Source organism: Lissotriton helveticus, chromosome 2_2 (assembly GCF_964261635.1).
Source record: "Lissotriton helveticus chromosome 2_2, aLisHel1.1, whole genome shotgun sequence".
Classification (NCBI taxonomy): Eukaryota; Metazoa; Chordata; class Amphibia; order Caudata; family Salamandridae; genus Lissotriton; species Lissotriton helveticus.
Genome location: NC_136060.1, coordinates 419,953,453 through 419,981,003, shown reverse-complemented (window position 1 = coordinate 419,981,003; position 27,551 = coordinate 419,953,453). Strand labels below are relative to the sequence as shown.

Genomic DNA, 27,551 nt, shown 5'->3' with positions numbered 1-27,551 from the left:
AAAACCCGTGTGCCGTCTTGTGTCCATAATAAACAAGCGCATTTCCCCGTCGCAGCAAAAAGGGTTCGATTGCAACGAAGGACAGACTGCTAATTTTAGGCTTGCACTCCGACTGTGTCCATATTTTTCTCTCATAGATATGATCACAATAAAGCGTCTCTATAAACATTTATTTCTGTATTTAAGGGATATAAGATTTTGCCTTTCTGCCCGTCTTAATTTGCTGCTCCCCATGGTCACTGTTTGCGTGGAAGTCCCCAGTCACTGTTCCTTCACGAGACCGTCCTCTGGGGCACAGATGGCTCCCTCCGAACTCCAGACACAAAGGGCAGACGGCACTCCTAGAGCAGAACGGGGCGAGGGTCAATTTTGTTGGTGCTTTGGGATGTTTAAAAAATAAAGAAAACAGTAAACCAGTAGAAGGGTAGATGTGAAAGAAGGAGAGGTGAGGAGTGTTAAAAGCACTCTGTGCCGCTGCATTTCTACGTAGGGCTCTGCCTTCGCAGAAGTTTTCATGGCTCTCGTGGACACCCTTGGTGTGTGTGTGTTTCCTGCCCTTTCCTGTGACCCTGTTGCTTTTCTGTTGAAGTGTTTTCTGGGGGCCTACTGGGGGAAGGAGTGGGATGTGTCAGCCTTCCTGCACCCAGCACACTACTCGCACTAACTATCACACTCTCACAGACTCTCCCTCTCTCACACTCTCACAAACTCTCACTCTCACTGACTCACTCACACTAACTCTCTCTCACACTGACTCTCACTCACACTGACTCTCACTCACACTGACTCTCACTCCCACTGATTCTCTCACTATCATGACAGACTCTCCCATTCTCTCACTCACTCACTGTCACTACCAGACTCTCACTGACTGACTCTCCCACTCACTAACTCACTCATTCACTGTCCAGACTCTCACTGACCGACTCACCCACTCTCTCTCACTCACTAACTAACTGACTCACTCACTGACTGACTCGCCCACTGACTGACTCGCCCACTCATTCTCACTCACTGACTCACTCACTCTCAACACATATTGCAGTACAAATGCAATAGGTGTCACATTTGCGAAAGTTATGACTATTGGCATTGTCATACACAATGCCAATAACTCAAACTTTAATGCTGCGAGACCTATTGCATTGTAAATGCTTGTTCTTTCTCTCTTCCTTTCTTCTCTCTCTCTTGGCCCCACCAGGCCGCAACATTGCAAGAACAGTACAAGTACCACGAATGTTTTGCCTTTGTACATGGAAAAATTTACTTTCAATAAAATATTTTGAAATAAAAAAAAGAAATGAGAAAGCATAATCGGAACCTCTGTCCTGCCATAGAATTGTCATTTGTGCCTCATGTAACTTAACATTTGCTTTTGTAATTTGTTCATTTGTAATGTACTCCCCATGTATCAGTTCTGTTCCTATTGTAAAGCGCTCTGACACCTTCGGGTAAAGTAATTACTGAAAAGCAAAAATAGCCTGTTTGCAGATTCACATATTGCAAAACACCTATTTCAACTAAGGGCAAAGTGACTCATTTTTATGAGAACAATAAAAACGTAACAAAAATAATATGCTTTTCAGATTTGCTCTAACTAAATATGCAAATCTCAAGGTTCTCAGATTTTTTTCATGGGGCCGGCTGCATCACGGACATTGAGCATGGTTTTAGTCCTTCCTCTTCTCCCTAGCAAGATGAGCTCACGGGGAACAGTGAATGAAAAGAGGCAGCCATATTGAAATGTAACGCCGACCAACATATCTCTTCGATAATATTATACGACTGAAGAATTAGTAATAGTTTATTAAATTATTTTGTATCTAAAAAGGGTGATTTGTTTAGATTATAACATAACAGTTAGGTCTTAATTTGTAACAGTGGCACGCATATATACATATGCAACTTTTCTTAGTTTTTGCAAAACACCCGAAGTGCCTTTTGGGGATCTGGAACGTTCGTTGTACTTCTTTTCAGTGCCGTTACGTAGATGTTAATAGTGATTAACCATGACAGTTTACCATTATTTGCGTGTTTGTTGTGCCTCACGGGAGTTACTCCATTTCATGATGGCTGCCACCATGGGCTGTCAGGTGTCTGGTGACCCGCCCAGCTGATGTACCCATAGCGGAAGTGCAAAAGACTTGCGGGTGAAACTGGTGGTTTCACTCAGCCCCAGGAAGGTATTTTGTCTTAATTGGAGGAGATTTAAACACTTTGGTGTCACGGCGATGGGGCTGTTCGGGAAAACGCAGGATCGCCCTCCGAAGGAAATGGTATGTCCCGTCAGCCTCCTTTCCAGTGTGGTGTAGGGGCTTGGAGTGGATGTTTAGAGAAGGGAACAGGTTGTTGTGATTGAGTTATTACGTCACTGCTGGCCCATTTTTGCATGTGATGTATGACAGGGAGCAGCACTGCGTCATAATTTATCAGCTTCCTAACAATGGCATTTAGCAGCAGGGGGATTCAGACACGTTCCACATACACGATATGCATGTTTCTTAATGTTAAAGTCTTTTTTTTGTCTAAAGAAATTGCTGTTCCCACATCTTACAAATAGCCTGACTGTACAAATAACGGTTACATTCAGTAAAGCCCATCTTAATTCAAACGTTCCTAATATCTGCAACTCTCCCAAATCTATAAAACTCATCAGATCCATCCGGTATCATTGAATTGTATATTGCATTACTGTAAAAAGGCAGGTGTTATTTTTACTTTATACATTAACAAAACAGTGACTCGAGAAATTGAGTTCATAGCCAGCCCTGGCAAAACCATAATGTAATGGGTATATTGAGTATACTGTATGTGGCTTGCACCTTTCACATGCAATAAATAACAGTTGGCGTTGTTCGTATTATTTTATCACGTAGGTAACACAGAATCCCTAATAGTGATAAAGCGCGCAGGTCACCCGACTTATAATTTTACCATATACGTATTGGGCCCATGAAAATTCAATTCACTATATTTATCAATCGGGTAACCTTACACTCTACTATCAGTAACCCTTGTTCCTTCCTATTTTATTTCCAGTGTACCCAACTTACCATTCCACTGCTATGGGTACCTAATGACCACAATGGATCAGGGAGCTAGCGGTAAAGGAAAGGCAGGCGCCAAAATACATATGCTATTTATACTAATTTTGAATCCTATAATAACCACAAACTCAGGAAGTTTTGAAAACCTTTATCTAAAATTCATCAGTTTCATTAAGCATTAGATTTACAACCAATAAGCTGTCAATGACTAAGATTATAAAGAGCACGTATCCATATGTTTTTTATCTTGGTTCATTTTACTTTCTTATTCCCTGATTTTAATAGGGTTTTCCTGCCCCTTACCTGCACCTTAATTGTGAAAACACCGCTGTTTCGCGGGTCCGGGTCTGTGGGCTCTCAGCCTGTTTGTGACGCCATCTTGGGTGTAGATGTGCCGCTCTAGAGGCGCCTGACCGAGCGCTCTAGTTGTGCGGCTGTCCTCCGCCCGCCCTTCTTAAGTCCAGTCCTTTAGGGGGTCAGCTAGGACATGATACCCGAGCACTAGCGTGCCCAGGACTCGCACGCTGCAACGTCTCTGCAGGCTGCGCTACTCGCATTTTAAACCGCCTGTTTTTTATCTTGGTTCATTTTACTTTCTTATTCCCTGATTTTAATAGGGTTTTCCTGCCCCTTACCTGCACCTTAATTGTGAAAACACCGCTGTTTCGCGGGTCCGGGTCTGTGCGCTCTCAGCCTGTTTGTTTGTGACGCCATCTTGGGTGTAGATGTGCCGCTCTAGAGGCGCCTGACCGAGCGCTCTAGTTGTGCGGCTGTCCTCCGCCCGCCCTTCTTAAGTCCAGTCCTTTAGGGGGTCAGCTAGGACATGATACCCGAGCACTAGCGTGCCCAGGACTCGCACGCTGCAACGTCTCTGCAGGCTGCGCTACTCGCATTTTAAACCACCTGTTTTTTATCTTGGTTCATTTTACTTTCTTATTCCCTGATTTTAATAGGGTTTTCCTGTCCCTTACCTGCACCTTAATTGTGAAAACACCGCTGTTTCGCGGGTCCGGGTCTGTGGGCTCACAGCCTGTTTGTTTGTGACGCCATCTTGGGTGTAGATGTGCCGCTCTAGAGGCGCCTGACCGAGCGCTCTAGTTGTGCGGCTGTCCTCCGCCCGCCCTTCTTAAGTCCAGTCCTTTAGGGGGTCAGCTAGGACATGATACCCGAGCACTAGCGTGCCCAGGACTCGTACGCTGCAACGTCTCTGCAGGCTGCGCTACTCGCATTTTAAACCGCCTGTTTTTTATCTTGGTTCATTTTACTTTCTTATTCCCTGATTTTAATAGGGTTTTCCTGCCCCTTAATTGTGAAAACACCGCTGTTTCGCGGGTCCGGGTCTGTGGGCTCTCAGCCTGTTTGTTTGTGACGCCATCTTGGGTGTAGATGTGCCGCTCTAGAGGCGCCTGACCGAGCGCTCTAGTTGTGCGGCTGTCCTCCGCCCGCCCTTCTTAAACCTTTCCTCTAGCGCGCAGCGGTGACGCGCAGCGGTCGCGCCTTCACTGCGCCTGAGTCGTGCCAGAGTCCTGCGCGTCTGCGCCCGTCTGCGCCCGTCTGCGCTTAGGAAGTGCTAGGGCTGGGACTCATGGTTTGGTCTCTTCTGTGTCGTTATTCTTTCCTCTTGTAAGTATGTACACTAGAGCCGAGCTGCTTCGTTTATGTCGGACTTTGCTTCCCTGTTCCGATAGTTCTCTGCATCCTCTCTGCGGACCTTTTCAGTGCCCTGGGTGTGCTTTCTCTCTTACATCCCCGGTTCCTACTTCTGCACATAGTTCAGTCTCTTTAGGGGCTTCCAACAATATTGGTTTTTCTCAGGTGAAACCTCAAGATTCTTATGTCTTTAAGGTTTGCCATCTCAATGTGAGATCTCTGGTTAAGCATCACCTGGATATCTATAACCTACTTATGGAGGACACTCCTGACATTCTTTTCATGTCAGAAACATGGTTACACGATGAAGCTTTGGCGGCAGTTAACCTGGCACTCCCTCCTGAGTATTCAATATTCACCCTTAATCGTAACTCTAGAGGTGGTGGCATTGCGGCTGCTGTTAAATCTTGTTACCCGTGCGCCTGGAAGGCTATGGATATAGCCGGTTGCGAAAGCGCTCATTTCTCTGTCTCTGTCAGCCACCATTTTACCTTTTCTGGCCTGCTTATTTACCGGCCCCCGGGTCCGGATGCTGCCTTTAGGGCAGCTCTTCCAGATGCAGTTAATTCACTGGCCCTAAGAGTTGCTAACTTTAGCATTGTCGGTGATTTAAATCTCCACTTTGATTCTCCATGCTCCCCGGCGGCTACTAGTACTCTTGCCGACCTGGAAGCTCTCCAGCTATTCCAATTAGTCGAGCACCACACCCACGTTGGCGGTCATATTTTGGACCCCATTTTTACTAACCTAACGATGGCTAAGGTACTGCCTCCGAGGCCCGTGAACTGCACCTTACGCTTAATGACTCTCCTCTTAAAGCCTCTACTCCCATTACTCTCAGACGTCCTTGGAAAAAATTAAAACTGGCCGACTTCCATCAGCTTCTTAGCTCTCACCCTTTGGGCCCTTTTTCTGATGTGGAGTCTGGCTATGATCTTTACTGCAATTGGCTGATTAAAGCCTTAGCTTGGCTGATTCCCATCGCTGAGAGTAAACAGCGGCGTACTGAATCTAGTCCTTGGTATGATCACTCGCTTAGGCTCTTAAAAAAATCTTGCAGACAAGCTGAAAGAGCCTGGCGTAAATCATATCTGCCCGAAAGGAAAACTCAATACCTTGCTAGTATTAAGAAGTACCATAGAGAGATTTGTAAGGCTCGTGCTGCCTATTTTTCTCATGAATTTAGTACTAGCACTAACCCGACCAAATTAATATTTATGGTGCTTAAGGACCTTACAACCAGCAGAGCCCCTGCTGATGAGATCTGCTCCTCCTCCCATTGTGAGGATTTGGCTGCTTTTTTTATTGGAAAGGTGGAGGCTATCTACCGCTCCTTTCCTGGCTCTTTAGGGTCTTCGGAGAAACAGATACCTGTTTTGAAAACTACTTTATCTTTATCTCACCTCCCAGAGCTCTCAATGGAGGAATTTAACAAACTTGTAGTGAAAGTTAAATCAGGTTCTCCTATGGATCCTTTACGACCTGTTCAATTCAGAGAATCTGCTTCCTTTTGCTTCCCTCCTTTATGTGATCTTATTAATTTGTCTTTATTCTCCGGCTCTGTTCCGGGCACCTGGAAACAAGCCCAGGTGACTCCCATCTTGAAAAAACCTGCCCTGGACCCACTGAAATTGGAGAATTATCGCCCCATTTCCCTTCTCCCGTGGGTTGCTAAACTGACCGAGGCCCATGTTAATACCATCTTATCTAATCATCTCCATTCTGCCAATATATTAGATCCTTCGCAGAATGGGTTCCCGGTCATAGTACCGAGACTGCGTTACTCTCAATAGCTGAACATCTACGAATGGTGGTAGATTCTGGTGATACTGCGGCACTGGTTCTCCTTGATCTCAGTGCCGCGTTCGACACTGTCTCCCATGATATTTTATTACAACGATTGGTTGAGGCAGGTGTCGACAACATGGCGCTTGAATGGTTTCGATCTTTCTTATCTGGTCGTACCTTCAAGGTTGCCACCCCACCCTTTGAATCTAAACCCTATTCGATTGCCCAGGGAGTTCCGCAGGGATCGGCTCTTAGCCCCACTTTATTCAACCTCTATGTACAGCCGCTGGCCGATGTCGCCAAGCGTGAGAACCTGACTATGGTGTCATACGCTGACGACACGCAGCTGGCGGTTGCAATAAGTGGGGCTCCCGATCCTGAGGCAGCTAAGTTCCGTGAGGGGCTTATCTCAGTGGCCCGTTGGATGACTGATAATTGCCTTCAATTGAACGCCAAGAAAACAAAGGTGCTCATTGTTGGAAAACAGAGTCATCTATGGGGCGACAATTGGTGGCCTCCAGGGCTCGGTCCTACTCCCATCCCTGCTACTGATGTTAAAAATCTAGGGGTTTGATTTGATTCTAAACACAGCTTTACCGCCCACACTAAAAGAGTTGCTGCTATGTGTTTCGGGACTTTGCGTAAGCTCAGATCCATTTTTAAATTATTTGATGCTCCTACTAGACAGCTCATTGTACAAGCTATGATTCTGTCGAAGTTGGACTACGCCAGTTCTCTTTTGCTTGGAGCTAATCAGGCTGAACTCTCTAGACTCCAACGCGTTCAGAACGCTACCGCCAGGGCTCTGGTTGGCCTACCAAGATTCTGCTCAGCCCAAAAAATTATTCATAAGCTCCACTGGCTTCCTGTTGCTCAGAGAATCAAGTTTAAGTCTCTCTGCCTTTCGTTCAAAATCCTGAAACACTCTTCCCCTCAGATTCTGGAGCATCTTATTTCTTCATATGTTCCATCACGGTCTTTGAGGTCCTCCGGACTTCACCTGGCTACAGTACCGCGTTTCAAGAGGTCTAGGATTGGCGGCCGCTCCTTCAGAGTACTTGCTGCCAAGCTATGAAACTCCCTTCCTGTTCATATCCGTGCGATTGACAGACTTCTGGCGTTCAGGAAGGCTGCTAAAACTTTCCCTTTTCCCTCAGATTTTTAGTGTTGTTGTGTTCTGGTTCCTGTTATTTGCTTTTGTCCGGTTTTCTGTTCTGCTAGCGCCAGGACGCCCCTTTGCTGGGGCATCTGTGCGCTCTATAAATCCGGCTAACATAACATATAGGAAATAAATCAGGCCAACCATTTAGAATTCTAAAGGAAGGTAAAAACAGGGTACATGCTAGTAAGACTTTCAGGATTGTAGGCTAGACGTGGAGTGACTAAAGGACGGGGAAGGATAAGGAACATACTAGAATGTATACTATGGCAAAAGAGAGCACAATACGAGAATTTAGTTAGTCTATAAAGACTCAAAAAGCAACATGTGATTATAGGGAGGGTAAAAGTGGAACACGCTAATATTTCAGAGCAGATTACTTTAATTTGCTAAAGGAGGGTAAGGAAAAAGGAACATCTATATATCATGAACTGTATGCAGGAATGTACTTAAAGGATAGGGAAAAATTGGAACATGCTAGTATAACAACTATAATGTATGACCTTTTCATTTGTCGGTGTAAAGAAAGAATGGAAAATCAATATGCAAGAGTACGTCTTTATTAAAGCAAAGAAAAGAATGAAAGATGCAGAATAGATTTCCCAGCTCTATATTTACCTAGAACGGTGTGAAGACCAACCATGGCCACGGGTCAGCTAAGGACAGAAAAAACCCCAAGGAAGGACAGTCGCCAGTAGGCCAGCAGGTGCAGAATGGATACCCAGGACAGGACAGGAAAACCAGATTAGGAACAGGACAGGACCACCAAGGAAAGACCAGCACCCGCAGTTCGGTAGCAACGCCTGCGCTACACCCTCTCTGCAGCTATTAGTCAGAACCCCGATTGGGTTATCGAATTTCTCCAGCAAAGTGCTCCGCCAGCACTTAAGGTTTAAAAAAACCCCGCTTGGGTCTGTGGAAATTACGGACAGAGTTCTCCGCAGCTCTCTGTATCAGTCACCTATTGAGTGCGTTGGGTCAGTGACAGGTCAGCTATTCAGACAAGTCGGACGAATTCTCTAGCTAAACCTAGGCTAGTTATACTGTTTTCGGGTCAGTGTACCACCCCCAAATGTTGCAAGTGTAAGAATCCCCAAATTAGATTGGTCCTCAAGTAGGACAGGTCAACACACCAACCAGGACAAACTTCTACAAGTCCAAATTTGCATCTGGGACCGCCTATTGAATTTGGGGTTCCCATGACATAGGTCTCAATATTACAATAGCGCATCTATGAATTATGATACATTTAGTACATTTCAGCTTCTTCTGCTAGGCGAAGGTGCATCTTCCCAGGCACATCTTGGCTGGGACCTCGGGTTGGCAAAGGTTCAATGCCATAGAGTTCATCCACTGGCAGAAGACTGTCATGCGCAGAAAGGCTGTTCAATATGGAGTATTCCTATCCCTCATGCCCACGGATTTCGATACATGAAAAGTAAGCGAAAACAAATTAAAACACAGAAAATAAATGAATACACTGTATACCAGGAATCCCTATATGACTCCCCTTACTTTATACTAACTTATAGCATTAATATTAGTGCAAACTAACAGAGTTGCAGAAAGCGACAGTGCAAGCTTCAGCATGTGAGAACACAAAGAAGCGGCCATCTTAAGTCGAGTGCGCAAGCGCAAAGATTCCCACCTGAACTGCGAGTACGTCACGTGATTGTGACCAACGCATGCGCAGAAGAAAACCCCGCCAAGCAGCGGCCATTTTAGTGGCAAATGTATTACGGTTAATAAACACATAGGCAAGCATCACTAGGATACCCAAATGTCAGAATAAAGGGGAAATTAGTAAGACAAACATGTTGGTAATATTTTATTACTGTTATGCGAGGTTCTTGAATACAAGCAAGACGCTTTATGTGCGAATTCTTGCTCCATCAATCCCCTCTCTGATGATATTTTATATCATCACAAACTATTAGAACCAGATGCCAACTTATCACAGTTTGCCCAATTCAATTTCTTCAAACATTCTGTTCAATTTCTCTTTTGTTTCTTTATTAGGGTGAGAATTTTTCACCCTTTTATAAAGCTGGTTATTCATTTCTTCTAATTCAAGTTCATCCACATTTCTTTTTACTCCTCTCTGGTTCACAGTATACTTTTTCTGATGCTTTCGACATTTACAATAGGCGAATATGATGAACACTACTAAACTTATTCCTGCTATTGGCATTAGTACTTTAATCAGAAAACTTTTACCTAAATTAGCAAACCAATGAACTATGGCGGAAAAACCATCAGTAAGTCTCTTCCAGGCACTGTCAACCTCCAGTGGTTTGAGTTCCTTGGCCAAATTAGTAATGTTCCTTACATACCTTTTGGATTTCTACACTTTTATCAGGTATGTAAGTGCAATAATGTTGCGCTTTCAATATTCTGCAGACTCCGCCCTCTTTTGCTAATAGAGTATCAAGGGCAAGTCTGTTTTGTAAAACCATTGATCTGACCGCACCATTTCGGTATTGACCATCAGGAAACCTCCAGCAGTATCAGTAGATAACCGATCTACTACTGTTGATAATTTGCAAATTTTGTGTGAGTTCAGAACCACTCCCACTGCAGGTATTATTGCGCTAAAAATATCTCCTACAATTTCACCAGCACTTTCTCTTTTAGTGCGTACTAATTGGTTAGTTTCTTCATTGCTTCCAGTGATTTTCCCCACATGGTATATCCTTGGGAAGACAATACCAAAATAGCAACTCCCGTACCAATGGTCGGTCAATTTGAAGTAAGCCTTGTTCCCACAAATAAAATAAATTCCAGGAAACACAGGCTCTGTCCCCTCTTTGAAACCCCAACCTCCAATTACCTTGTAATTATGATCGCATTCAGTGGAACCAATGAAAATATTGTTATAATAACTAGTCATTTCTCTTTTAAGACAGAGTTTCCCCTTCTTTTCGAAATCCAAAAGCATAGCAGCATTTGCTCCACCATTTGGGGTGCTATACTCTCTGCCCATTTGGGAACTTTATGGTTCTTGTCTTTGGCTTTCCTTTGGAAACTCTCTCTTCTCTTTTCTACCATGTCCAGGAATTCTTTTTCCTTTTCATGTAAAGAACATGTCAGGTTATTTTTATGTGCATCATCTATATTAATTTTTCCCACAGTTAGAAAATAATCACTCATGTACTTAGCTACATCTCTAGTCGTATGTACAGGGTTCTGGTTTCTTCCAACAGGAAGTTCAGAAAATGTTACGTCAGAGTTTGAATAGTAATACTGTAAAGGTCCTCTTTTAAAAAATAAGCTAGTTAGTATACTACAGGAAATTCCATAGGTTAAGGGCAGGTGATGATAAGTCACGCCTTCAGCCACAGAAGTAGGTAGCTTCATGCAGACATAACAGTCGTCTATTTCCATAGTTTCTACATAATGCAATAACAGGTTTGCGAAAACATTTAAATGTGTCTTGTTCTTAATTTTGTTAATGTGTAATCCTTCCTCATCTGGTGCATCTAAGTCTATTTGTCTCCGTTTCAGGCTAAGTGGTTTGTCCAATGTATCTACTCTTCGTGGTGTCTTTCTAGTATGTGATTCTACAGTGTCGTCCGGTAAATTATTATTTGGGTACAAACTCGGGTTTTTACTCATCATAGAAGGAATAGTTATAGTTAGTCCTAGCCACAGTATCAGTACTATGGCTACACTACATAAACATACTTGGCAGCATGTTTTACAACAACTTCGTCTCGGTCTCCCATTCTCAGAAGAATCAGACATTTTGGCTTAAAAGAAGCTTCAACCCTTTCTCGGTAACTCTGTACAATTTGGTTACTCGAATAACCTTTTCAGGGTGGTTCTGTTTCGTCTTCGCAGCAATCAATTCTTCGTCACTTTCAGTACTTGCGTCACTTATTTCCAGATTCTCAAATTCTTCCAGTACATAGTAAGTCCATTCAGGGCTCGAATACTTGTTATTCAGCTTTTTAATGCAAGCACTTCTTCTCCTTTGCTTTGTCACCACTGGGTCAGTTTGACTCGAAACCTCATTTATTTGGTTAGGCTCTTCGTTTATTGTCTTCAAACGCAATCTCAGCCTTTTTACAAATCAAGGAACCTTTTCTGAGTCTTTTAACTGGCACTGTGTCTTGGCCTTTTTCAAACACTCTTTTGTTTTCGTTCAGTTGTGGCACATTTGGATCAAGTTCAACTCCTGTATTGTTCCCTAACTGACTAGGTCCAGGTCTTTCATCTGTTTCTTCTGCCTGGTCCCTAAGCTGGCCTTGTTCAGGTGTTTGCTGAGCTTGGCTTTGATCTGTTTCGGTTTCTGATTCCTGAACACAATTGTCTAACCCTACCTGTTCCTGTTCACGCTCTTCGAACTCTTGATTTTCTTCCGCATGAACTTCCGCCCTAATTTCTGTATGTCCCTTTTCTGGTGCAGGTGTTTTTGGAGGAGTGTCAATTACCTGCTCTCTCCCTACCTGGTCCTCCTCAGAATCAGATTTTACATGGATTTCGATGATCTGAGTTGCTTCTTCTTCTCCTGTCTCGTCCTCACTATTATCCCACTGTCTATCTAGTTGAGCTTGACTCCTAGTTCGTATAGGGTCGATTGTCAGATCGATAAATGGAATCCACTCTTCTTGGCTGGAGCTCAATTTCTCCTGCTACTTCAGGACCGATGTCTCGGGATCCTTCAGCTGTCCAACCTTCAGCTTCAGTTAGGTCTGGTTCAGGTGGCTGGCATGGATCCAGCGAGGTACTTCTGCACACTTTACAGCTGTGGTGCTTACCAGGATCACCTGTCGTGGCTTTCCCCACCTGGGTTCAAGGCAACTTTTCCGAGTGTGCTTCTTTATTGCGACCCAGTCACCTGGATTCAGGTTATTTGCTGGAGTCGTTGGTCTGGCGACGTCTTCTCCCCCAACCTGGCGAGAGATAGAACGCACTTGATCAGCCAGTTCCTTACAATATTCCAGTACCAAATCATCAGATATGCTTATTAATTTGTATCCTGGCACCCATGATTGCCGCATTGCTCTTCCCATCAGGATTTCATGGGGACTCAAGCCCGTGTTCCGATCTGGAATACTTCTGAGTCCCATCAGTACGAGAGGCAGAGCATCTGGCCATTCCAGCTGAGTGTATTCACACATCTTTCCCAATCTCGATTCGAATGTGCCATTTATCTGTTCTACCACTCCAGAAGCCTCTGGACGATATGCACAATGCAGATGTTGCGTGATTTTGAATGCTTCACAGATCTGTTTTATTATTTCATTCTGAAAATGACTTCCTCTGTCCGATTCAATTAAGACTGGGAAACCGTAACGAGGTATCAGTTCCCTCAGTAACAATTTTGCTACAGTGATGCTGTTATTTCTTCGTGCAGGAAAAGCTTCCACCCATTTTGAAAACAGGCAGACAATGACAAGTAGGTATTTCATTCCTCGACAAGGGGGCAACTGAATGAAGTCAAGTTGTAATCTAATAAAAGGGCCTTCTGCCTTTCCAATTTTCCCTGGCAAAACTATGGTTTTCTTTCCAGGGTTAAATTGTTGGCAGGTCAAACACCTCTGGCAGAGTGCTTCTGCTACGGTTCTGAATTTCGAATTGAACCATGTTTGGCGGAACATGCGAATCATCGCATCTCTGCCTACATGGGTGTCTCCACGAATCAGCCTAGCCATAGGAGCAAGCATACAGTCTGGCAACACAGGCATATCATCAAGGTAAACAATGACACCATCTTCATGCCTCCTACGACAACCAAAGCTTCTCCATCTTTGCCTCTCCTGTGGGTCTGCTGCTTCCTGTAAATCTCTCACTTCCTCCCATGTATTCACTCCCTCTAGCATCAAAAGTTGGCAGCTGCTTCCACTTCCCCCAACCTTTATGTTGATTGCCAATTTGTATTTTGCACAATGTTTGGCTAACTGGTCAGCATAACAATTACCTGCTGTCACATCGTTATTGCCAGATTTGTGAGCAGCACACTTGACCACAGCCAATTCTTTTGGTAAGTGGATTGCTTCCAGTAAATCCTGTACGAATTTTCCATTTCGGATAGGGGTGCCTGAAGAAGTCAGGAACTCCCTCTGTAGCCACAATTGGCCAAAGTCATGCACAACCCCATAACCGTACTGGCTATCAGTATATACGGTTATTCTCAAATTTCTCCCAAATTTACAAGCTTTTGTCAATGCAATTAATTCGGCTATTTGTGCAGACTTAACTCCATGTAAGTAGGATGCTTCCACTGGTCGCTCGAGAGTGCCTACTGAGTAGGCGGCGCTCAGGCCCTCATCCTCGTGTCTCATGCATGAGCCGTCTACAAATAGCTCACAATCTTCACTATACAGAGGGCTCTCTTTAATGTCTGGGCGTGGTTTGGTACTGAACTCAGTCAGATCAATGCAATTATGTGCAAATTCCTCCCTCACTTCCTCTGCAAATGAGCTGGGCAGTAAAGTAGCTGGATTCAAAATGTTACATCGTTCGATGGTCACATTCCCTGCACCTACAAGGATCCTCTCGTACTTAGTCAGCGGACTAGGTGTGAGGTACTGGGTCCTTTGTCCTTGTCAGTAAGATCACTACGGAATGTGGAACATATACAGTTACTGGATGTCCCATTACAATGGATTCACTCTGTTCAAGACTCATGCAGGTTGCAGCTACAGCTTTCAAACATCCAGGTAATCCAGCTGCTACTGGGTCCAATGTGGAAGAAATGTATGCCACTGGACGTCGAGTCAAACCATGAATTTGGGTCAGGACTGAGAGTGCACAATTATCTCGTGTGTCACAGAACAGTGCAAAATCTTTTGAGTAATCGGGCATTCCTAAGGCAGGAGCAGTACAGAGACAGTCTCGTAATTTTGTGAAAGCTGTTATGCTTTCGTCATCCCAATCTACAGGGTCACTTGCTCCTTTCTTTGTCATTTTTATTAATGGTTTTGTTAGGACTGCAAATCCCACAATCCACTGCCTGCAGTACCCTACAACTCCAAGGAACATTCTAATTTCCTTCCGTGTATTTGGTAATTCCATGTTTCGAATTATCCGGATTCTTTCTGAGGTGACTTTCCTGATACCTCTCTCTATCTGGTGCCCCAGATATTTCACTGATGTGGTACAGAATTGCAACTTTTCGGGTGATACTTTATGGCCCCCTTCACCTAAATGGTTTAGCAAGGCAATGGTGTCAATTACACAGTCTCTTCGACTTTTAGACGCCACCAAGAGGTCGTCTATGTACTGCACCAAAACTGACTTTCCGGGCAAAATTAGGGTCTCAAGGCACTTTTTCAGAATCTGATTAAAGATTGAGGGGCTTTCTGTATACCCCTGAGGGACGCGATTCCAGACGTACACGTGACTGTCGAATTCAAATGAGAATAGAAATTTGCTGTCTGGATGCAATGGGATTGAAAAGAATGCATGACATAGGTCAATGACGGTAAACCATCCAGCATTCCATGGAATTTGGTATAGAATCACTGCAGGGTTTGGCACGACAGGACAACAAGAAACCGCAATTTTGTTAACTTTGCGCAGGTCCTGTACTACCCTGTACTTCCCACTAGGTTTCTTGATTCCAATTATGGGCGAATTACATGGGCTGCTCATCACTTCTTGTATGATGTTTGCTTCTAACAATCTTTTTATTTCAATGGCAACTCCTGCTTTTACTTCTGCACTCATTTTGTACTGCTTAATATTTGGGTATGCTGCATTTTCCTTTATGGCTATTTTAATTGGGTCAACATTTTCCATGAATCCTATGTCTTTTCCAGTAAAATCCCATACTTCTGGATTTACTGTTTCCTGGAGCTCTTCAGGTAAGTCCTGCATGGTCAGTCTTTTAATTTCAGAGTCTGGTCTTGCTAACATTAATTTGTAAATTCCATCTTCGTTTGGGGTTTGGAGTTCAACGCCATTTGGTGTGCAAAAGATAGTACAATTCATTTTGCACAACAAATCTCGTCCTAGCAAGTTTACGGGACTGGAATCACAGACCACGAATCTATGCTTTTCTTTAAAGTTTCCAATTTTAATTTCCATAGGTTTTGTAACTGGGGTACTAATTAGCTGATTAGAAACCCCAACTACTTGGATCGCTTCTTCCGAGAGGGGTAGGTTTGGAACGTCCGCTGTTCTCACAGTAGAACGGGTAGCACCAGTGTCCAACAGAAAGGTGACGTCATTTCCTTCAACCTTTCCTTCAATGTATGGCCCTGACTGGTCCACCGGCAAGGAGGCGCCAAGCATGCACTCCTCGTCCTCCCCCCTCAGGCACCGTCAGTAGGTGTCATCACAGAGAAACGTGTTATTTAACAGAAATTGTGAGGTTGCTGCAGTCTTATTTTCCCTTACTTCCCTCACTTCGGTGTCTTCACCCTGCTGTGCTTTGCTCCTAAAATTCTGTCTAGGTGCACGAGGCAACTGATTCTGTTTTACCTGTTGCTGGGTCTTTCATGGTTTCTCATTCTGCGTCTGTGGATTTAAATCAGTGATTTGGACATTTCCATTCTGTACATGTGGACACTCGTCTCTCCAGTGCCCTATCTGTCCGCACCCGTGACAGGGGAACTTCTTTTTGGCCTCTTCTCTGCTCATTTTTACTCTGGGCTTACCCCCACCCCCAGGGCCTTGATTCTGATTACTGGTTAATTTACTTAACTGCTGTTCCTGTTGTTCTGCTAATTTTACCTGTGCCCACATGACCTTTTCTTTCAATGCCTTTCGTTTGTCTGCCATCTCATCCTCACAATACTTGGCATACTTTAGAACCTCATCAATTGGTTTAGACTGCCAACAGATCGTATTGTCTTTGATCCACTGTGAAATTTCAGGTCTCAACCCTAGCACAAATCTATAAATAAAGTGGGTCATGTCCTTCATCTCGATGTTGTCTAGACCACTGTACGTTTTGAACACCTGTAACAGCCGTTCATAATAGGAATGCACAGTTTCATCTCTATTCTGGGTAGTTCTATCTATTCGGGTCAAATCAGTTTCCTTTGCAGGCACTTTTCCCTTCAGATGCAACATCACCTGGTTGTACTTTTTCATCCCCTCGGGTGAAGGAACCCCTGTGTTAGGGTCCCTCAGGAATTCTTCACTAGGCCAATCAATAGCAATTTTACATTCTGTCCACAAATCTACGGGAACTACAATATCGAAGAAACCATCCAAATCTTTCCAAAGGCACTTTTGTACCTTCACAAACCTTTCTACCTGTCTGTACCAATCTACAGGTTTTTCTCGTAATTTCGGAAAGTTATTGGTAAAGGACACAATATCCTGTCGGGACCATGGAACATGCCCATACTTTCCACCTGGCACTTCTCGCATAGGATATAATTTGTCTGCCTTGTCTGCTTCTTTTAAGACATACTCGGATGCCATCTGTTTTGATCTAATCTCCTCCTTTTTCTTAGCCCACCTGGCTTTCCATTTTTCTAATTCTCCCCATTTTTGCAACAGGTTCAACAATTCTCTTTCCCTGACACATTCATGTTTTCTAAATCTTTGTCCGAGAACTCTGCTCTGTAGGGTTTTTGCAATACTTTAGATTTCCCAATATCTATTCCCATACTAGCCGCGGTGTCCCTCAATTTCTCATGGAACACCCTGGTATTACGGGTGATACTCTTGCAGATAAACAGCAATTCATCCTCGGAGAAAGTATTTAGTCTGTCTAACCCCACATTTCCAGCCATCAGTTCTTCCAATTCTATTCTCAATTTGTAAGTATCTAATGGTTTCGACTGAGGATTTGGTTTCTCTAATTCTCGACTCCATCTCTCGATTTCTTCAGGAGTCACTACGGTGGCACTTCTAGTACCAGAAGCCGACTCAATCTGCACTTCGCCTGAATTGAAAGGAGAGTTCTTTCTCCGTGAACCCCTTTCTAGTTCCCTTATTGGTAAATCTATCAAAGAAACCTCAGATTCACATTCACTTGCCTGATCATCTACAATTAAAGGCTCTTTTCTCGGCTGCACTACAGCTGGGGGTAATAATTGGAGTCTTTGGACACCCCTGTTTATCCCCGTACAAAGGAACAACTGGTCCAATAGTTACTGGGATTGTCAAGGCTTCAGGACTTGTATTTAGTTGGGAAATTTTCTGAATTAATTCAGTTCTCTGTTTAGCTATAGCCTCTCGCTCTCTTTCCTGCAGTACTCTCTCCAGACTTGTTTCATGCACTACTTGCGGAGTCAGGGTTGGGGCATAAGTCGGGGCAGTTGGATGCGTCGTGCTTGGTCCATCACCATAATTAGGTTTCAGAAATGGATTCCCTGTGCTTAAAGATCTCGGCTCCTCCGAATAAGGAGGTATCAGACAGCCGTCTCTTGCACTTACTGGTCTGTGTCCTTCATTATAAGGAGGCGGATTTTTCATTAACAATTCCTCCAAATAATCATCATCTGAAGCCCCACCAGTCATCAGATGCTTTGTCTTTTCTGTCTTTTTCCCTCCCATGAGTTCTCCTAGTGCCATCATAGGGTACAATCCTTCTGTTATCATGTTCTGTCTCCATTGTTTCATTCTTTTCTCTTTGGCTTCTCCATGCATTTTCGGGTACCATTTACTTATTCCCTTGTCAATTCTGGGTCTATCTCGTTCAAAAGCCTCTATCTCCCATTCTTCTAAGGCCTCATATTGCGTTAGTCTGGGTCTGAGATGTAAATCATTCATGCGGGTTCTCAAATTGAACAAAATCCGGCTATTAAAAGTACCATCTAATGGAAATGCCAAAATTCCGTCATTTTTAGTATATTCCACCCAATTTTCCAACCATACACATGTGTGATACCCTTTGTCAAATAGCATGAATGATGTGGAAGTATTAGGTGGTGGAATAACTATTCCTTCTCTAGTTTTGATGGGTTTATCCTTCTTAAAATAATTTTTATCCTTGTCTACTAAAGTCATTTTTCTCTTACTTCCGTACATATTATAAGGTCTGCCTTTTAGCATCTGTTCTTTAGCGAACCCTAAATATTTCGGATCAGGTAAAAATTCTGGATACCACATATAATTTTCCACAGCGACCTTGTTTACAAAATCACCTCCAATCAAAAAAAGCGTCTTTTATTTTTCTGCAACCAATCAAATGCGTGTTTTCAAAATAATTCAACCAATGGGTGCGCAGCGTTTCTCGTAAACGAGTTCTCACGCTCCTGTGTTCACCCCTCCCTTACAATTCCGCTTCAACTACACGCCCGCTGTCTCGACCAATACCAGCGCGGCACTGAGTGACGTCAGCGCAACTCTGCCACTGACTCCCTCCTTCACAAGGTAAGAAACGCTACGATTTCTACCCTTTAAAGTGCAAGTGCTTAGTTAAATTTACAACGAAAACACATTCGCCACTGTACTCGAGTGTCTAGAAAGGAAAGATTTGTTTTACTGCAAGTAAACTTCATTTACTTTTCAAATACTACGAGTAGATCCCTTCTGCCTACTCTTCACACAAGCATTAGTGAACCTGCTACTCCTTCGACTCATCCACTTTTGGGATATATACTAAGCCAAAAAGTTTCACTAGTGAACTCCTTTGCTATCAATCAAGCTCAGACGAACCTGCTACTCCTTCCGTGTGACCCTTACTACGTTATATCACAATAGAAGTTTTGCCAGCGTACTCTTTGCTACCATTTATTCATACATTTATACAGAAAACCCTAATTAGTGCTTCCAGTTGTGCCTAACCTGCACCAATTTTCCTCAAGCCACTGACCTCACTGCGCGATGGATTCTCCTCACCACCCGCTATTCTTTGCCCGGGGATTCCCAACAAACATATAACACTCACTAACGAGGTTTTGTTAGAACATATATCAATATAGCAGCAAGAAAAACAATTTAAAACATTTCATAATTTTTCAAAGCAATAAAACATAAATTTTTCATTTGATCGATCAATACTTTTAGCAGCAATTACATTTTTCACAGTTAGCATCAAAAACCTATCCACCTACCTTTAACTAGTCCCTAACCATAGCTCTGCTACCAGAAAATTACTGATAGAGCTCGCAGGTCACCCGACTTATAATTTTACCATATACGTATTGGGCCCATGAAAATTCAATTCACTAGATTTATCAATCGGGTAACCTTACACTCTACTATCAGTAACCCTTGTTCCTTCCTATTTTATTTCCAGTGTACCCAACTTACCATTCCACTGCTATGGGTACCTAATGACCACAATGGATCAGGGAGCTAGCTGTAAAGGAAAGGCAGACGCCAAAATACATATGCTATTTATACTAATTTTGAATCCTATAATAACTACAAACTCAGGAAGTTTTGAAAACCTTTATCTAAAATTCATCAGTTCATTAAGCATTAGATTTACAACCAATAAGCTGTCAATGACTAAGATTATAAAGAGCACGTATCCATATAGGAAATAAATCAGGCCAACCATTTAGAATTCTAAAGGAAGGTAAAAACAGGGAACATGCTAGTAAGACTTTCAGGATTTTAGGCTAGACGTGGAGTGACTAAAGGACGGGGAAGGATAAGGAACATACTAGAATGTATACTATGGCAAAAGAGAGCACAATACGAGAATTTAGTTAGTCTATAAAGACTCAAAAAGCAACATGTGACTATAGGGAGGGTAAAAGTGGAACACGCTAATGTTTCAGAGCAGATTACTTTAATTTGCTAAAGGAGGGTAAGGAAAAAGGAACATCTATATATCATGAACTGTATGCAGGAATGTACTTAAAGGATAGGGAAAAATTGGAACATGCTAGTATAACAACTATAATGTATGACCTTTTCATTTGTCGGTGCAAAGAAAGCATGGAAAATCAATATGCAAGAGTACGTCTTTATTAAAGCAAAGAAAAGAATGAAAGATGCAGAATAGATTTCCCAGCTCTATATTTACCTAGAACGGTGTGAAGACCAACCCTGGCCACGGGTCAGCTAAGGACAGAAAAAACCCCAAGGAAGGACAGTTGCCAGTAGGCCAGCAGGTGCAGAATGGATACCCAGGACAGGACAGGAAAATCAGATTAGGAACAGGACAGGACCACCAAGGAAAGACCAGCACCCACAGTTCGGTAGCAACGCCTGCGCTACACCCTCTCTGCAGCTATTAGTCAGAACCCCGATTGGGTTATCGAATTTCTCCAGCAAAGTGCTCCCCAGCACTTAAGGTTTAAAAAAACCCCGCTTGGGTCTGTGGAAATTACGGACAGAGTGCTCCGCAGCTCTCTGTATCAGTCACCTATTGAGTGCGTTGGGTCAGTGACAGGTCAGCTATTCAGACAAGTCGGACGAATTCTCTAGCTAAACCTAGGCTAGTTATACTGTTTTCGGGTCAGTGTACCACCCCCAAATGTTGCAAGTGTAAGAATCCCCAAATTCGATTGGTCCTCAAGTAGGACAGGTCAACATACCAACCAGGACAAACTTCTACAAGTCCGAATTTGCATCTTTTGGGACCGCCTATTGAATTTGGGGTTCCCATGACATAGGTCTTAATATTGTAATAGCGCATCAATGAATTATGATACATTTAGTACATTTCAGCTTCTTCTGCTAGGCGAAGGTGCATCTTCCCAGGCACATCTTGGCTGGGACCTCGGGTTGGCAAAGGTTCAATGCCATAGAGTTCATCCACTGGCAGAAGACTGTCATGCGCAGAAAGGCTGTTCAATATGGAGTATTCCCATCCCTCATGCCCACGGATTTCGATACATGAAAAGTAAGCGAAAACAAATTACAACACAGAAAATAAATGAGTACACTGTATACCAGGAATCCCTATATGACTCCCCTTACTTTATACTAACATAGCATTAATATTAGTGCAAACGAACAGAGTTGCAGAAAGCTACAGTGCAAGCTTCAGCATGTGAGAACACAAAGCGGCCATCTTAAGTCGAGTGCGCAAGTGCAAAGATTCCCACCAGAACTGCGAGTACGTCACGTCACGTGATTGTGACCAACGCATGCGCAGAAGAAAACCCCGCCAAGCAGCGGCCATTTTAGTGGCAAATGTATTACGGTTAATAAACACATAGGCAAGCATCACTAGGATACCCAAATGTCAGAATAAAGGGGAAATTAGTAAGACAAACATGTTGGTTATATTTTATTACTGTTAAGCGAGGTTGTTGAATACAAGCAAGACGCTTTATGTGCGAATTCTTGCTCCATCAATAGCATATTTAATTATTGTTTAGTGCCTCTGGCATGTAGCTTCTAAGCGCTTTGTGTATTACTATCAGCAGCGCTTTGTGTATTACTATCAGCATTCTCCTATTGCTCTAAGCATTATGATAGCTGCAGAGTGTGCACTTTGTTGCTGAGAACTGCAATTATGCACTCTGTCTCAGTGCTCTTCCATATCTGGTGTTTTGTAGCAGTTTAGGACCTTAGACTTTCCTGTTGCTCAAATGCATGCAATTTCTGGTATTTATGTGTTTCCCTCGTGCTTGATTTTGCTTGCGAGAAAGTGTCACTCATAGTTGTTGAAATGTCACTCATAATTACATTGAAGTTATGAAAATGTCACACATACCAATTTGAAACCTTGGCAGCTATGTGGGCGGTATATGACATGAACACTCAGGCTGTCTAGTGACTGTGAGCCCCGCTGCGTGCAACGCCGGTATCACAAAAGAAACATTGCAGCTGGCAGTACTGACTGCTACTCAGCGAGGCTGACCCTGAGCTTCTAGGAGGGCGCGCAAGCCTACTTGAGCAGCCCATGCAAGCACTGAGGCGAGCTGGCAGCTGCAACAGACTGTTAGCAGTGCGCTTTCTGTGACAGCAATTATGCGTGACAATGCATTTCAGTGAGGTGTTCCGGAGCACCGCACTGAAGTGCGTTAGTGTCACGTCGGATGTGTGATACTTGGCAGGTCTGTGTTGCCCAGCGGGCCCAGATTTTCCGGTGTTTTTGGGGGCAGCCACGTGCCAAAAATACTGTAATTTCAGCAACAATACATCTGTCCAGCTCTGCCTTTCACTTGCCCAGAGTCGGGGGGGGAGCGGGGGTGGTTGAGTCCCTTTCCGTAACTGTGCAATATCGCATTTGGCGATAGTGAGGGCTAAAAAAAGTAAATGCTGCTTATATTTATTGCCCCCTACCCATCTGTACTATCCCATGATAATACATTACTGAGGCAAGTGGATACCCTGCGCCAGAAGGGTTGTAACGCGGAGAAGCCCCAGACTGTATTGAAAAACGTCCCTTCTCCCTTTTCACATCCCAAACATGTAAGGGATTAGATAGCGCCCATCTTCCAGAGTCTGGTTCGGGTATAATATGCGCGGTGTAGATATTTGAATTGTATAAGACGATACTGTGTGGAAACTGCCACATCCCGAGGGCTGGCAATGGCCTCTGCCCAGTCGTCGTCAGTCAATTTCCTCCTAAACACCTTGGCAAAATGTCCCATAATACTACACCAATTCCACCACTAATCCTTATGGGTTCCGCAGGAGAGTGCTACTCGCCAAGAAAGTGATTCAACACCCCATTAGGGGTAACAAGCGCAAAATAAATTCAAACCTTTTTCCCTCTTCTGTCCCTCCGCTATCCTTCTCAATCCAAATAACTGACTAATAGCCACCACTCAAATTACTTTCATATTTCACTATGCTAATTCACCACTATTCCTTTATGGGTTCCGGAGTAGCGTGCTACTGGCTGAAAAAAGCGATTTACCACCCCATCAGGGCTGACAAGCGCTATGTATATGCAAACCTTTTTCCCTCTTCTATCCCTCCGCTAGCCTTCTGAATCCAAATAACTGACTAACCTATCCACCAATTAAATTACTTTCATATTTCACTATCCTTACTCTACACTCAGTAGCATCTATATGTCTGTATGGATACAAAGTGGAAACTAGGGTAGACTATACAGCTGACTGTCCTATATGGGGTAGAGCCAGTAAGGAGGGTGAGGGGTAATGTAGTTGAAATGTTGTGTTATTATATATACACTTATATATGGTTTCACTATACCGGGTACTATTGTTAACATATACATGCAGTACAACCTAAACCGTAGGTGTATGCTGTCAATGGATGGACATAAATCGATGATCAATAGTTATAAAATTCGTGATACTATATGCAATGTACTGATATTTTTCTGTGTAGCTCTGTATTCATTTTGTTTTCACAGAACAAAGAAATGTAAACATTTAATAAAGTGTGTTTAAAAAAAAAATCACTATACTAATTCAACACTAATCCTTTATGGGTTCTAGAGTAGTGTGGTACACACTGAAAAAGTGCTTTGACACCTCCGCAGTGGTAGTAAGCACTATATGAATGCAAATACAATACAATATAATATCTATCTTGACTACTGGCAGGCAAACTAAGCATTATGTAGTAATAGTAGAACGAGAACAACTATAGAAGTAGGTAATAACAAGGTAAAAAGTTATTTGGAAAAGTCTGCAAAAACATTCCTGGAATCTGGACATCTGCAGGATATTGCTGCAAACTATGGATCCTTAGTACTGGTACTTCTTGGGTGAATCGGAGTTTCATTGAAGTAATCCAAAACGTCTTATTAAACAGAATTTGTTTGATTGGTTGGCACTAAAATGAGGGACAAAGAGATAATTATTCATTAAAACAAAGTGGTGGGATAATACTTGCCTCCGTGTCTTTAATCAAATGTAATCTATCTTTCATTAAACACTTGGAAATTGGATATTTTATGGCAAGATGTAGGATCGCGTTATGCCATTTTGAAGTATGTTTACTACCAATGAAGTTGGTGTGGCCACAGCTTTTCAATAGAATGTACAAAATGTGCTATTATTGGACCAATCTGCTGATCTGAGAATGTCCTCAAAACGGAACTGTGCCCAAATTGCTTCAGATGTCATTGCTCCAGAGTGGAATGGGGTCCAAAAAGTGTAGTGTCAATACTAGCCATGGACATTATCATTTAATCCAACTAGCTATGTGAGAAAAGAAGCTGGTTTGTGAGGTTTTTGAAGGAAATGAGTAATTGGGTATCGAAGGAGTTTCTGAGAGGGCTGGCCTATTGCTCATAGACCTTTAAACAATTACGCACACATAATTTTGGTTGGTATGGGAAATAAGAATAGAAAATAAATGTTCTAACATTAAAACACTTGTTCAGGTTTAACATGTCTAGCCAAAATGCCTAATGCACTTACATCGGAAATAAATTTTATGTAAACTAAACACAAAAGCATGGTACAATTAGCTGAAATTGTGCAATTCATGTTACCATCACTAGCTTTTGAAGTCGGGAAGTTCGCTATTAACGTGACTTTGACTGAACAGGGATCAATAGACCTTCCCAAACACGAGTTTGACCAACCAACCCATAATAATCTATTTGCTTTAGTGCACCAGGGTCAAACATTTTCATATATATGCTGCAGCTTCCGGCAAAATGCCTAGAGTGGACCAGCCTGCCCGGAAATCTTCCAAGAACTTGGGGTTAGAGTGTGTTCAATATTAGTTTATGCATGTGGCCCTGGGAATTGAGAAGCAGACTGGGAAAAATTGGTTTGAAGACTGGAAAAATCTACTGCCAGTTTCAACAAACTTGGGTACTGCACTTGGCATTGCCAAAAGACTTGGGTACCACACTTGGCATTGCCAAAAGAGAACTATCCGTAATAAGGATGCTTTCTGACATCTGAGTTGAGCGAACACCCAGTTGATTATAATGATACAGTTGATCTTTGGGCTAATGGCTAGAGCGATCGACCTCTAAGCTGGGGAGCCGGTTTCGAGTCTATGCAGGGATGTTCAACATCCTGTGATTCTGCGCCAATCAATTAATCTCCCGGGCCTAACGATTTTAATGTGTCCATTTAAAGCTTTGGGTTGAGTTCGCAATATATACAACTCCGAAAAAGAATAGAGGAAATGCGTAATTGGGCAATTGATACTAATCCTGAAGGAAAGCGTTCATTGCAAATGCTAACTGATCTGGTCTCCAACTGAAGAAGCACTGAAGATGAGAGTTCAGATTAGCAAAGAGGCCTATTGAAAAATGACCCCATTATTTTTAAACATGAATGGATGAAGTCTCTAATTGCCTGAGTCTTGGAGATGCCATGAGTACCAGTCTGCCTTGTGTTGACACAAGGAAGATATTTTCTTCTGACAGACAGATTGTGTCGAAGACCGAATTCCTTAAAACCTTTTATAGCAGTTCTGCTGAAGGGTTGGATCTTGTACCCTTCCTAGAGTGTATCTTGTTATTCACAAAGTTTCAAATGGCATAGGAGCCTGCAAGCATCCTCAAACAATTCATGTGCAGGTTGAACTTGTCTTGTGACCATGTACCACCAGTCAAGAACTGACCACATTGGGTGCCCCAACCTGGCAGACATGCATGTGAGTAAAATTCTAAATCTGGAGCAGAAACGAAAAAACTGTTCTGCCGTTCCAAGCATCTAAGTAGTATAACCACAGCTGTAACTCTAGTTGATCTAGAGCTATTAAGTCAAAGTAAGCAAACCTCTATGGATGTGGCGTATTTTCCGTCTTTGCAGGGCTTGAGAATGAAGTGGCCCAGGAAGAATAGTTTGTATCGATGAGGAGAGAAGACCTACAGTTCTCGCTGGAGTTCTCGTGGAAATGGATGAGATCTGGAGAATTAGAAAATTTTCTATTTCATCCCAGTAATTTTGAACTGGGAAAGGTATAGGGTAGAAGTCTCTGAATTTATTAGAAACCCCAAAAACTCCATTTGTCTTGAAGGATTCAAAATGGATTTTTCCTGATAGAGAACAAAGCCTAAATCTTGAAGAAGCAAAGATGTGATAAGCATTTGCTTCTGTGGAGTTTGTATGTTCTGGGCCGTTAATAAAATATCGTTTAGATAAATAGTCAAACAAATACCCTGATATCTGAGGACTGCGACTACTGATTTAATGATTTTGTTAAGCAAGTACCAAGGTGCTGATAATGATCCGAATGGAAGGGATGAAAATTGACCAACCATTCCCCACCTAAGAGGGATCGCTTATAAGAATTATAATCTCCATTTGAAATGATGGTAGACCTTAAAGTGATTGAAATATCTTAGGTTTATAATTTGACACATCTTTTTGTTTTTCTTTTGAACTAGAAAAGTAGTACTTAACAAACCGGATGGATGAAGGGTAGTTGCTTTTATTGCTGTCTCCTCCTCATTCTTTTTCATCCTCCGTATGTTTAAGATATTCAAATGCCTACCCCAAAGCTTAAGATGCACTATCACCCAGGCCCTCATCTCTAGCCGACTGGACTACAGCAACTCTCTCAACACCGGGTTCGCAGCCCACCTCCTACGACGATTACAGTCATACAGAACGCCGCAGCCAGACTCGTCCTGTACCTCCCTAGAGAAACCCATATCGCACCTTACCTCAGGGAACTCCTCTTACTCCCTAACCAGAAAAGATGCGAGTTCAAGCTAAAGAGTTTGAGAAGACATTCTTGAAAGGGTGTAGTATCATTTTTGATGGAATAATGCTGAACTGTACACAGCGCTCAAGGGTCTGCGGTGCCATTTGAGAGAAACTTTTTTAAACAACCCCCTACAATATGAAGTGCAGACTTTTTACTTACCAGTGGGTTTTCTTTGTGCATGTGCTCCACAGGATCTCAAATTCCTACCTCTCTGTTGGAAGAACCAAGGTCTCAAGTTTCAGTGTACAAGATGGAGCATCTGTAATTTTGAAATCTGGACTAGCATCCATCAAAATGACGCCTTCCTTTGCTGGACTTGGGAAAAACCTGTTTTCCAAAGTCTCTCCTGAGAGATTTTTGGGCTTTCTCTAAATAAGCAAACATAGTGACGTATTTGGTGAGTTCTATTATGAATGAGTCATTAAAGAGCATTCCAAATGCCCTGACTCTGGCATCCACAGTAGCTAGGTTTGCTAGTTTGGAGTCGATTT

The 27,551-nt window shown here is 42.9% G+C and overlaps 1 protein-coding gene across 1 annotated transcript in view; it reads left to right on the top strand.

The window, feature by feature from the left end:
• The first annotated feature begins 2,062 nt into the window (after nucleotides 1-2,062).
• Nucleotides 2,063-27,551, top strand: part of CHMP3 (charged multivesicular body protein 3) — a 133,476-nt gene continuing 107,987 nt past the window's right edge. Inside the window, exon 1 of the mRNA XM_078678672.1 lies at nucleotides 2,063-2,276. Within this exon, the coding sequence (XP_078534798.1) occupies nucleotides 2,232-2,276 (45 nt within the window). The 5' untranslated portion in view covers nucleotides 2,063-2,231. The remainder of the gene's footprint in view (nucleotides 2,277-27,551) is intronic.